Below are 12,690 nucleotides of genomic sequence, written 5' to 3'. Positions count from 1 at the left end.
GCTTTCCTGGCAAAGTCACACCTCTCCAAAGGACAAAGCTGCATCCCACAGCCTGAGCTGGGGCTGTGCCCAATGTTCCGGCTCCCGGGGCGGGCACGAGGAGCGGGAGGCGCGGCGGGGAGGGACGGTGGCGAAGAAGCAGAGCCGGAGTCGTGCGTAGCTCTGTCAGCTGCTGACGTTTATTGCACAGGATGGGCTGGATGGGAAAGTGGACGCTTGGAGTGGGGCCCTGTCCCTGCGGCTGCTCGGCCACAGGGTGCCGGGGCTGGCACGGGCCCCGCGCTCGCGGTACATTCAATGTGGAAGGCTCCAGAGTGCGAGGCAGCGAGGCACACGTGCACACACACACCTGCACACGCACCCACACACGCACACAACACACGCACAGGCACCTGGAACGCTCAGCAGGTGCTGCCCCAGCCCCAGGGCTCGGGCTCCAGCGCCTGCCTCCGTCCTAGCGCTGCCTATGGGGACACGGGGCCGTGCTCACCCCCAGCCCCGGAGTGGGGGACAGTGTGTTCGTGGGTGCTCAAAAGCCTCAGGGCGACCATCCCTCAGACCCTTCCCAACTTACCTCCAGTCCTGGACCATCACCCCTCGCCTTGGGTCTGTGAGAGGGGCGCAGGGACACGCGCGGCACCGGGGCTGCGCCGCCAGCCCCAGGGAGGTGTCCTGCGGGTCACACACAGGGATGTGTTCAGGTCATAGATATCATACACAGAGTTGGTCATGGCGAGAATGCAGCTGTGGCTTCTATGGGCAGCCGGGGAGGCCAAGGGGGCAGCGGGACTTCGGGCAACAGGGTCAGACTTTGGTCGGAGACGACACACCCGGGGGGCTCAGCCCAGTGACCCCGCGGTGGGGAGAGGGCCCGGCAGCCCCAGGCCCACCCTCGGCAGCTGCCGCGCTCTGCAGCGGGCGGCAGGAGGGACCGGGGAGCGGGGCTGGCGCCGGGGCGGGGGGGCGGCAGCCGGCGGTGCGGCCGTGGCCCTCACCCGGCGGCGCAGGGCGAGCTGAGCTGGGGGGCTCCCCCGCCGCCGCCCCTCCGGCGCGGAGGTCACAAGTTGGAAGACAGCCTGGACTTGGCCGGGTCCGTGTCGGGCGTGCTGGACGCCGAATCCTTGCGGGCCGCCGCCGAGTCCTGCGGCAGGGCGGGCGGCGCTGTCAGCCCCGAGCCCGTGGGCGCCGGGTGGGCCGGGGCCCCCCGTGAGGGCGCCTGGGCCCGCAGCCCGGCCGGAGGGCCCGGGCCCGGCGAGGCGGCGGCCGGGCCGCCTCCGATGGAGGTGCTGGACTCGCGGGCGGACGCCGGGGGGCTCTGGGTGCTGCCGGCCGCCAGCCCGTGGGGCAGCGAGGGCTGCGAGGCCGAGAGGGGCCGCGAATCCTGGCTGAGGCTGCTGGTGTGCAGCGCCTGTGTGCTCTTGTGGGCGGCCAGGCGCTGCGGCGAGCCGGACGCCGGCTGCTGGCTGAGGGACAGCTGCGAGCCCAGCGGCCCGGGGGCACCTCCGTAGGCGAACGTCCGGCTGGCCAGCGGGCTTTGGGACGGAGGGCTGGCCGCGGCCGCGGCGAAGGCGCTGGTGGAGGCGGGCAGGGCCGTGGGCTGCGCCGGGTCCTGCGAGGGCGAGGGGTTGGCGTGGGGCACGGGGGGCTGCGGCTGCGGCGGGGGGCTCTGCTGCAGCAGCACGGGGGACACGGCGAAGGGGCTGGGCACGGCCTGGGCGTACTGCAAGCGGCGCATCATGCGGGGCGAGCCCAGCGCCATGGAGCCCACCAGCGGGCTGGCCATCTGCGGGCAGAAGCTCATGGCCACGGCTTGCTGGAGGGTGGCGATGGCAGAGGTGACCTGGGGCTGCACGGGGCTGTACATGGCCGTGTGCTGCTGCAGCTCCGCCTGCTGCACCATCTCCCGGTCGTACTTGACGATCTCCTGGATGATCTCGTTCTCCTGGTTGTTGAAGACACCTGAGTTGAGGTCGTGCTGCACTTTGTGGAGCAAGATCGAGTTCTTCTTCCCTACAGAGGGAGAGGAAGCACCGTGAGACCCTGTAAACTTTCCCCTTTGCCAAGATACCCCTCTCCCCCCAGGTCCCCCTGTGTCGTACCGATGCGGTCGAGACGATCGATGGCCACAGTCTCGAAGGCCCGTCTCATCATGGGGTACTCCTCCAGCACCTCGTTGAAGTTGTCCACGGAGAGCGAGTAGAGGCGGCAGTAGGTGTCGGCACGGACGCTGGCCGTGCGCCGGCCGCGGGTCAGCAAGCAGATCTCTGGGGGAAAAACACCAGGGCCAAGGTCAGAACTCCACCATTAAGAACAAAACGGGGCAGGATATGAGAACCACCACACACTGGGTGCCCTCAGACAGCAGAGATGTCCCAGTGACTCTCAGAGACCCTGGCTCAGTCCTGCCAAGTGCTCACCCCCAAAGTAGGAGCCGTCGGAGAGTTTCATCTCCTTGTTGCCCTTGGTGAGGATGCTGACCACCCCGTGCTGGATGAAGTACATCTTCTTGCCGATGGTGCCCTCCCGGATGATGTAGTCGCCCGGCTGGAACACCTCAAACTTCAGCTTGGTCAGCATGGCCGTGACAAAGTTGGGGTCGGCGTTGGCAAACAGCGGCATGGAGGCCACCAGCTTGCGGCAGTTGAAGTTCACGATTTCCTGTGGGGAAGTGGGTGAGCCCAGGGAGCTGGGATGTGCTTCCCCACCCCAGTCTCATGGACACTCTGGCAGGATGATTGCGCATGGACATGCTCCCACACAGAGCTGCAGAAAGACACGTTTGACCCCAAGCGTGTGCATGGCTGGTGGGACCCACAGCAAGGAGCAGGGGATCCCTTCCCTTGGCAGCTGGGGTAATCGCCATCCTCCTCCCAGCTCCCCTGCCCTCACCTCACGCAGGGGCTCGTTGAGCTCCCCCAGGATGCTGTCCTCATCAAACATCTTGCCCTGGTAGCGATGCTCGTAGTAGTCGTGGATCTTCTGTCGGAAATCAGCGGGCAGCTTGTGGAAGGACATGTACTGCTCCACCTGCTTGTACTGTGGGGAGAGCTGCTGTCAGCTGGGACATCCCCATCCACGGGGCTGGTCCCACTCCTGCTCCTGACTGGCAACCTGTCACAGACATCTTTTATGGAAAATCCTTTCTTTAGGATTTTTCCTCCTGAGAAGCTGAGAGGCCTCAGGACAAAATGTAAACAAAAATGGTTATCTGCTGCTGTGGAATGCAACAGGTGCATCTGTGATTGGCCCATATTGGTTGTTTCTAATTAATGGATAATCACAGTGACAGAGAGTCTGAGCCACAAGCCTTTGTTATCATTCTTTCCTTCTCTATTCTTAGCTTAGCTAGCCTTCTGATGAAATCCTTTCTCCTATTCTTGTAGAATAGTTTTAATATATTTTCTTTATATATATTATATATGTCTTAATATATTTTCTTCTATATATTTTCTTTTAGTACAGTTTTAATATAATATCATCAAATAATAAATCAAGCATTTTGAATATATAATATTATATCTTTTAGTGTAGTTTTAATATAATATATATCATCAAATAATAAATCAAGCCTTTTGAATATATATTATATTATATTTTCTTTATATATATATCTTAATGTATTTTCTTCTACATATTTTCTTTTAGTATAGTTTTAATATAATAGATACCATAAAATAATAAATCAAGCTTTTTGAATATATATTGTATGATATTTTCTTTATATATTTTTTTTCTTCTATATATTTTCTTTTAGTATAGTTTTAATATACTATATATCATACAATAATAAATCAAGCCTTTTGACTATATATTATATTTTCTTTTTATATCTATATTAATACATTTTCTTCTATATATTTTGTTGTAGTATAGTTTTAATATAATATATATAATAAAATATAAATCAAGCCTTTTGAATGTATATTTTCTTATATATATATTAATATATTTTCTTCTATATATTTTCTTTTAGTATAGTTTTAATATAATATATATCATCAAATAATAAATCAAGCCTTTTGAATATATATTATATTTTCTTATATATATATTAATGTATTTTCTTCTATATATTTCCTTTTAGTATAGTTTTAATATAATATATATAATAAAATATAAATCAAGCCTTTTGAATGTATATTTTCTTATATATATATTAATATATTTTCTTCTATATATTTTCTTTTAGTATAGTTTTAATATAATATAATAAAATATAAATCAAGCCTTTTGAATATATATTATATTTTCTTATATATATATTAATGTATTTTCTTCTCTATATTGTCTTTTAGTACAGTTTTAATATAATATATATCATACAATAATAAATCAAGCCTTTTGAATACATATTATATTTTCTTTAGATTTTTTTTCTATATATTTTCTTTTAGTACAGTTTTAATATAATATATATATCATAAAATAATAAATCAAGAGTTCTGAAACATAGAGTCACATCCTCATCTCCTCCCTCATCCCAAGACCCCTGTGAACACGGTCACAGGAACCCTCACCCCACACGGGGCGTCTCTTCCTGTCCCCTCTTCCTGTCCAAGAGGGGACAAAGCTGTGGCCCCCATCCAGCCCAGCCCTACCTTCTCCTGGTACTGGCGCCGGGAGGAGTCCAGCGACTGGATGAGGGCGGTGGCGTGGCCGATGAACATGGCGTAGCAGGTGGCCCCCACGATCATGCTCAGCATGGTCAGCCAGATGTCTGTCATGCTCTCGGGCGCCTGCTTCCCGTAGCCGATGCACAGCATGTGGCTCATGGACTTGAAGAGGGCGAAGGAGTACAGCTCGCTCCAGGAGTCGTTCTGCAGCGACAGGGACGATGTCAGCCATGCATGAGTGTGTGAGCATTGCTTGAGGGCCTTGGCTCCATCAACAGCCCCAGTTGTCTCCCAGCAATAGGGATTTGTTGAAAAGCAAAGTTTTCAAACTTCCCAAACTCCCCCGGCGAAGTAGGCAGGGAAGGAAAAGGGTGAGACGGGCAGGGGAGGAAGAGGAGGAAGCCAGGCGGAACAAAGCAGAGATGGAAATTTGATGAAACAGGATGAGACAGACGGGGGAAAAGGGCCATTTGCAGGAGGCTGCAGGGCTGAGAGGCAGCAATTAGAAACAGGAGCCATTATTTATTAATAGCAGCTTTGTGGCTAATGAGCAGGAGAAGGCAGCAGGGGATGGGGCCAAGAGCCCCATGTCAGCAAATTCCTCCCACCCTGCTCCAGGTCCTGTGAGACCTCTCCAGGGTGACATCTGGGGCTGGGTGCTCCGTGCTCCTCTGCCCTGGCCCACGGGGGATAGCATCTCCTAGGGCTGGAGGATGGATGATTTGGGGATGGATGGCAGCCCTGGGGAGCAGGCAGGAGCACGGCGTGGGGCAGATGGAACTCACCACCATCCCGTTGATGGACACCCAGCAGTTCTGGGGGAAATCCTGCAGCATGGGCACCAGGAACTGGAGGCAGCCATCCCAGTGGCACAGCAGCAGCATCATCCCAATGAGGTTGATGATCCTCATCACGGCGCTGGCCAGGTCGTACGTCATGTGGAAGATCTGCGGGTGGGTGGCACGGCAGGAGGTGAGCCTCGGGACTGTCCCCCAGTGCCCAGCCCTGCTCAGGGCACCGACCTGCATGGCCTCAGCTGGCAGAGGCTCCTGTGGCTGGCCTGGCTCTGGATTCAAGGTGGTGGCTGAGCTCCACCTGCCTATTTATAGCCGGCGGGTGCCGCCGCGCTGCCGCCCGGACAGCGCTAATGGCAGCAAGCCTGACGAGGATCAGGGACACACAAATACTCTGGGCACTGAGAGGGAGCCGGGCAGCTCCCAGGGCATGGCCAGAGCCACGCAGCAAGGCTGAGTGTCCCCTCAAAGCAGGGAGGACCCTCAAAGATGGAAACTCCACAGGGCAGGGGGTCCTGCTGTCCTCCCTGAGCTCCTGGTGGGGTAGGGAGGCAGAGGGGAGGGAGGTGCTGAGCTGGGCAGGGGCACAGGGTCCTACAGGGAGGGTGTGCCAGCATGTGCCAGCCATGCTGCCATCCATGCTGGGTGCTATATTACAGCTCAGGGATGCCCCAGACCCTCCAGCATGGGTCACAGCCACCTACTAGCCCCACAGAGGGAGCAGGGCAGCTCCCAGGGCATGGCCAGAGCCACGCAGCAAGGCTGAGTGTCTCCTCAAAGCAGGGTGGACCCTCAAAGCTGGAGGCTCTGAGGAGTCCTGCTATTCTCCCTGAGCTCCTGTGGGGTAGGGAGGCAGAGGGGAGGGAGGTGCTGAGGTGGGCAGGGGGATCGAGTCTTACTGCTAGCAGAGCAGGGCATGGTGTGCCAGCATGTGCCAGTGATGCTGGTACCCATGGTGGGTGCTGTATCACAGCTCAGGGATGCCCCAAACCCTCCAGCGTGGGTCACAGCCACCCACCAGCCCCACAGGTCCTCTGCACCCTGCCAGCTCGTCAGGGAACCCAGCTCCCCCTCTCTCCAGCCACGCAGGGGCTCCTGGAGCAGGCCCTCACCTCCTCCCACTGGTGGATGTAGCGGATGAGGCGCGAGAGGCGCAGCAGCCGCAGCAGGCTCAGGATCTTGGTGAATCTGACGATGCGCAGGGCGCGGGCTGTCTTATAGACCTCCGAGTCTATGCCCTTCTCCACAATGAGGAAAACGTAGTCCACGGGGATGGAGGAGACAAAATCCACCACGAACCAGGTCTTGAGGTACTTCTTCTTGATCTTCTCGGGGTCCAGGATGATTTCGGTGTTGTCCTCGATGACAATCCCGGTCCGGAAGTTCAGCACCAGGTCCATCAGGAAGAAGGTGTCAGAGACCACGTTGAACACGATCCAGGGGGCCGTGGTCTCCTCCTTGAAGAAGGTGATGCCCACGGGGATGATGATCAGGTTGCCCACCATGAAGAGCAGCATCGTGAAGTCCCAGTAAAATCTGGGGAGCGAGAAGATGTTTGGGGGGATGTCACCACAGTCCCCTCCATGCCAAGGGGGCCATGCCCTGCCCTAAGGGACCTGTGCCACCGGGCTGCTGTCACTCTAATGCCACCTCAGCCACAGGAGCCCCCTCCTCTCCCCAGAGACCTCATCCTGCTGCTCCAAACTGCCCCCAGGGTGATCTGGCAGCCAGCAGAGCCCCTGATTGAGGCAGAGGATGGGACCGCAGGCTCCTGCTGGTCTGATTTGGCCCATGGCAGCAGGTCCTGAGGGAGGGGACAATGACGGCACCACGCACCAGAGGGGGACACGCTCCAGGGGCATCCCGCGGGCTGGGGGACCCCCAAACCACGGGGTGGAGTCAGAACCCGAGAGTCTTGGGAGCAGCTCCCCCTTTCTGTGCTCACTAAGTGGGGACCCAAGGCCAGGGGACAACCCCGGGGACAGCCGGGGCCACCTCACCCCGGTGCCACCGGCCTGGGTCACGGTTCGGGGGGTGCTCGGTGGGCTCTGCCCGCAGCGCGGGGGCGGCGGAGGAGCGGCCGCGGCCCCGGTGCAGCGGAGCACGTACGGCTGCAGCGGCGGCAGCCCCGGGCAGACGCGCGGGCGGCGCGGGGATGAGCGGCCGCTCCCACCCCCAGGCTGCGCTGCCCCTCTCCCCCTTTTCCTCACCCCATCCTTCTCCTTTTTCTCCTCTCCCTGCCACCCGTGACCTTTGTGAGCATCTGCAAGGTCACAGCGGCTCTGGCGCGGCAGGGCGAGGCGAGGCCGCCTCGGGCCGGGGGGCAGGACTGGGGGGATGCTCTCGGTGCCACGGACACGGACACGGGACCCTCCTCGCCCACACACCCTGCTCAGCCCACCCGGGAGTGCGGGAGGATGGGCGGGGGTGCCATGGCCACGCTGTGCCCTGCGGGATGAGGAGGATGAGGAGGATGAGGGGATGAAGAGGAGACCCCCACGCACACGGGAGGGGGCGATGGGGCAGATCCTCACCCCCTCCCACCCCCCCACACTGCGCAGACTAGCGCAGGACCAGAAGGAGCCGAGCATCCCAGCTCCTGACCTTTCTCCAATGACACCTTCCTCATGTGAGGCATTGCCGTGGCAACCGTGAGTGATGTCACTGCTGCAAAACGATGACTTCACACCAGGGCGGTCCCCAGGGTCCCCTCGGCAGAGGAGCCGTGTGCCCCCCTGCGCCCCCACACCGAGCTCGGGCCGCCAGCTGCACTCCTGGGCTCCCACAGCCTGCCAGGGATGCTGAAATCAGCATCTGTGGGGCTGGATGTGTCCCTAAACCCCCCGAGAGCTCCCTCTCAGACTGACCCTGCTGCGCTGCGTGGCTCCCACAGGGGCATTAGCCATGCAAAGCTGCGAAGAACTGAGATTAAATAACCACGCCAGCTGGGCAAAACTCCCCTCTGGCTCCAATCCCTGTGCAATCTGGCTGAGCCAGGGCAGAACTGGGCCTGCAGAGAAAGATAAACTGCTCCTGGTCCCCCCCTTGCACACAGCTGACCCTGTGTGATCGCCCCGGGGTGCAGCGTGCCATGCCAGATCTTGCTTCCTTGCAAGGTTCATGTGCACAGAAAAAAGATCCAATCCAGGCTGCTAAAAATATCTGCAAACAAATTAATCAGGATCCTCGACACCCCTCCCTCGCTTCTGACCCAGTTGTACGACAGTGATGATGACGGGAGATGCCCAAAGCCCCTGCAAGAGGGAGATGCCACCTCCCTGCTCCATCACCCGCCCAAGGCCTGGCTCAGTGGTGCTGCTCTGGGGTTCTGGGCAAGAGTCAGGTCCAAGCACTAGAGAGGAAAATGTATAGCAAGGTCCTTGCTTAACTCCACTGGCAGCACTCAGAGCTCCAGGGATGATCCAAACTCTCCTGTGGGTGCTGATCCCATGGGACAGAGGTTGGACAGAGCTCCTTCAGACCCCCCTGTGCCCCTGAGGTCTGAGCCCTTTGGCTCTGCTGGGGCCCAGATGCCAACCAGGCTGCCAGGCGGGCAGGATCTGTGTGGGATTGGTGCAGGATTGAGGCAGGATTCCCACTTTGCAAACTCGCACTAAATACATTCTAAAAATGAGATTGCTGTGAGAACCAGTGGCAGAACTTTGCCCAAGCTGATGAGCACTGGTGGCCAACACACAAATCCCAGTACAGTTATAATGAATGAGTGGTGCCCTCTCCCCTGGAAAAGCCTTTTACCCTGGGGAATGGGGTATAAAACCTTTGCAAACTGCTCAAGGACCCAAACATTCACCATGCCCAGGTCGGTGACAGCCTGTCCCCTCCTTGAGGTGGCTGACACTGCAGAGGGAGGGGCCCAACAGCCTCACCACAGGAATGGGAACACCAGAGCTGCCACACACACCAGGAGCAGGAACAGCTCTGAGCCACGTCCCCGTGCTCAGGAGCCCCTGTGGTGGCACATCCAGGCAGAGGGAAGCATTTAAACCTGGTGATGAAGGCTCCAGCCAAGCAACACCAGGGATGTGCTTTGGATGCATCTTTGCCCCTGATTCACAGCAGAAAATCCTCATTCCACAACAGAAAATCACCATCAGGGAGAACCTCCTGCTCAGCTCCAAGCCCAATCCCTGCCCAGCCCTGTGGAGTAACCCCTGAGCAGCCCCTTGGTGGTCACAGGGTGATGGGCACTGCCACCACCTCCAAACCTCCACCAGCTCCCAAAGCAACGCCCCAAAAGAAGCAAAAAAGCCCCATAAAGAAGCAGAAACCCCAAAAGAAGCAATGAAGGAGCTGGCATGGCTTGGCTGCTCCTCCAGCAGTGGCAAAGTGGGTGACAAACATTGCCCAGCACCCAAAAGGAGGTGGCCCTGCTCCAGCACACACTCACAAGGTCTCTTTGATCAGATCTGCAGCTCAGCCGCCCTGATTGCTTCCTCATCATTCAATATTTATGTAAATAGCAACTTTGGTTCCTGGAGCAAACCTGCCCTGAATTGTGCGTGAACGACGGCAGCACCACGGCCGTGAGGAGCCAGGATTGCTGAACAACCCTGATTATGAAATGATGTCACAGATGGGGAATGATTTTGTCTAAAGATGGGAAATGCAGGGCAAACACGGCCAGGTCACGCTCCATTATCATCAGTGGATAAATGTGGTTTTTTTTGATTACTTTAAGGCAGGGCAGCGTGGCAGGGATGCACTGGTGTCCCCAAGGGGCACAGCCTGGGTTCCTGAGCCCAGCCTGGCGTGGGCTGATCCTGTTCCTGTGCACGGTTGTGGAGCTGGAGGATGCCATGGCTCTGCCTGCAGCTCCTCCCCACTGGGCAGGGAACTCTCCTACGCCACTTCCAGCATCAAAACACAGGCAGCCACTCTGCCCCAATGGCTTTCCAGTCCTCCTCGCTCCAGGAGGATGAAGCCCGTGCAGGGCAGGACAGGCAGGGTGACTCGCCAAGGTCACCCCAGCACCCACCTGCCTGCTGCAAGCACCGGCCCTGGCAGTGATGCTGCTGCTCTCTGGGGAATCCTCTGAGGCCTCCAGCCCACTGCAGGCCCACCAGAGGGAGATCCCCACTCTTGGCAGCTCTGTGGGCTCTGCCACAGCTCTGCCAGCTCAGAGAAACGGGGCAGGCTCTGCCCCGGTGCAGGAATGGGGGTCACCCCGCTCCCAGGCTCCCCCAGCATCCCACAGCTGCTGAGGGTGAGGAGGGGAGTGAGGAAGGGTGAAGCCCCCAGGATCCCCCTGGCACTGCCACCTCTGCTCTGTCACGGCAGGGACAGTGGAGATCCCTCTGCCACAGTGGCCAGGCAGTGTGAGCAATCTCACCCCAAACCTGCAGCAGAACCCAGTGCCCAGCCCGTGACATGAGGAGGGGGCTCCCCTGGGTTCCCTTCCAGGGTGGAAGGGCTCAAACCCACCCCAGTGCAGGAAGCCAGCCCTGAAAAGTGCCCAAAGGCCTCCAAGTGCTCCTCTGGAAGATGCCAGAGCAGCCCAGGAGCAGCATAAGGGGGGTGAAAGCAGGAGGTGAAGTGAAGGTGCTGCTCCCTGCCCTGAGCCCGTGGCCACCTCACCTGCCTCAGGGAACCCCACGGGGACCCCTCAGCGTCACAGAACCTGAGATCTGCGGCGGGATCCCACACTCAGGCATGCAGCAAACCCTCCCTGAGCCCTCCCAAACCTCTCATCAGCACAACGATGTGGGGCTGAGCCCCCCAGCCCCTGGCCAAAGGCTCCTCCAGCCCTTTTGGGGTCTCTGGAGCAGGGTGCCCCCAGTGCTGGCTCAGCAGCGATGCCAGCTCAGGGTGCCCATCCCTGCAGGATGCCGTGCTGCCTGCCCCAGCCAGCGCAGCCATCCCTGCCGGTGCCTTTCACACGACTCGGGGAGCGCTTGTCACTCCGGAGCTCGCCAGGGAAGGAGATGGAGCTGCAGAGCCTTCCTCCCGGGTTTGGCATTCCTCGCCTGGCAGACAGGCTGGATTTGGGGGCTCGGGTCCTCCCAGGAGCCCCAGAACCCCCCTCAAAGCGGCTGAACCCCAGGGACAGCACCAGGCCTCCTCGGGGGAGCCTTCCCAACGCTCTGCAAAGCGCAGGGATGGGGACACCGAACCCCAGCGAGCTCCGGGGACACAACCAAGGCCCGCTGGGGCACGGCAGGGCCGAGCCGGGCCGAACCCGCCCGGGAAGGGCAAGGGGACGAGGGGATGCCCTTGCTCGGGATGCCGGCATCGCTGCCGCGCTGGGGACGGGGATGCCCGGCTCGTCCCCTCCCGCACCCGCCGCGCCTCAAGGTGCCCCCGGCCCCGCAGGATGCGGCCGAAGCCCGCGGGTCCCCCCGCACCTGAAATCGCTGTAGGGGTGGATGATCCAGGCCCCCGCCGACTTGACGCGCTCCTGCTCCCTCTCCACCGCCTTCTGCGAGCCGAACATCCGCAGCGAGAACTTGTTGACGCCGGGCTGGAGCATCGCCCCGAACTGCCGCTGCATGAAGCTGGCCTGGCTCCCGCGCACCTCCTCGGCCGCATCCTCGCTCGCTCCCTCCTCGGCCGCCTTGGCCCCGCCGGGAGACGCCGCTCCGCCGCCGCCGCCGCAGGAGAACGAGACCTTGGGCTCGCGGGGCGGCTCCGGGCCGGGGCTCCGCGGCGCTTCCCCGCGCCGGCACTCGCCGTTCGGGGACCCCTTCCCGCCGCGGCCCCGCGCCCGCCCCGCCGCTCCGCCGCGCTTGGCCCCATCGGCCGCCGCCTCCTCCTCGGCCGCCGCCGCCGCCTCCCCGCCCGCCGCGCCGCGGCCCGCCCGCATCCTGCCGCCGCTGCCGCCGCCACCGAGGCCACCGGCGGCCGAGTGGCGCCCGCCGGCGCGGCGGGGGCGGGCCGGGGCGGGCCGGGGGCGGGCGGCGGGGCCGGGCTGGGCTGGGCCGGGCGGCTCCGCAGCTCCCCCCGCCGGCACGGCGCTCAACGGTGGGATCGGTTACCGGGAGCGGACACCGGGATGGGATATCCAGCTCCCGCCCCGGTGGGATCGGTTACCGGGAGCGGACACCGGGATGGCACATCCACCTCCCGCCCCGACGGCTCCGCAGCTCCCTCCGCCGGTGGGATCGGCAACCGGGAGCGATCACCGGGATGGGACATTCATCTCCCGCCCCGAGGGCCCCGCAGCTCCCCCCGCCGGCCTCCGGGAGGTGGGATCGGTTACCGGCACCGATCACCGGGATAGAACATCCACCTCCTGCGCCGACGGCTCCGCCGGCACAGCCCTCGCC

At 59.8% G+C, this 12,690-nt stretch overlaps 1 protein-coding gene across 1 annotated transcript; it reads right to left on the bottom strand.

Moving 5' to 3' along the window:
- Positions 1 to 976: 976 nt before the first annotated feature.
- HCN2 (hyperpolarization activated cyclic nucleotide gated potassium and sodium channel 2) lies at positions 977 to 12,227 on the bottom strand. Its single transcript, XM_054290983.1, has 8 exons — positions 11,770 to 12,227; positions 6,520 to 6,943; positions 5,399 to 5,560; positions 4,599 to 4,817; positions 2,890 to 3,036; positions 2,418 to 2,658; positions 2,100 to 2,264; positions 977 to 2,010 (listed from the first exon to the last, which is right to left on the bottom strand). The coding sequence occupies exons 1-8, from the start codon at positions 12,225 to 12,227 to the stop codon at positions 1,058 to 1,060; spliced, it is 2,769 nt and encodes a 922-aa protein (XP_054146958.1). The 3' UTR covers positions 977 to 1,057.
- Positions 12,228 to 12,690: the final 463 nt, after the last annotated feature.

Source organism: Melozone crissalis, unplaced genomic scaffold, assembly GCF_028551555.1.
Source record: "Melozone crissalis strain CALT ecotype California unplaced genomic scaffold, PUWL_Pcris_2 ptg000088l_1, whole genome shotgun sequence".
NCBI lineage: Eukaryota > Metazoa > Chordata > Aves > Passeriformes > Passerellidae > Melozone > Melozone crissalis.
This window is presented reverse-complemented; position numbering and strand designations above follow the sequence as displayed.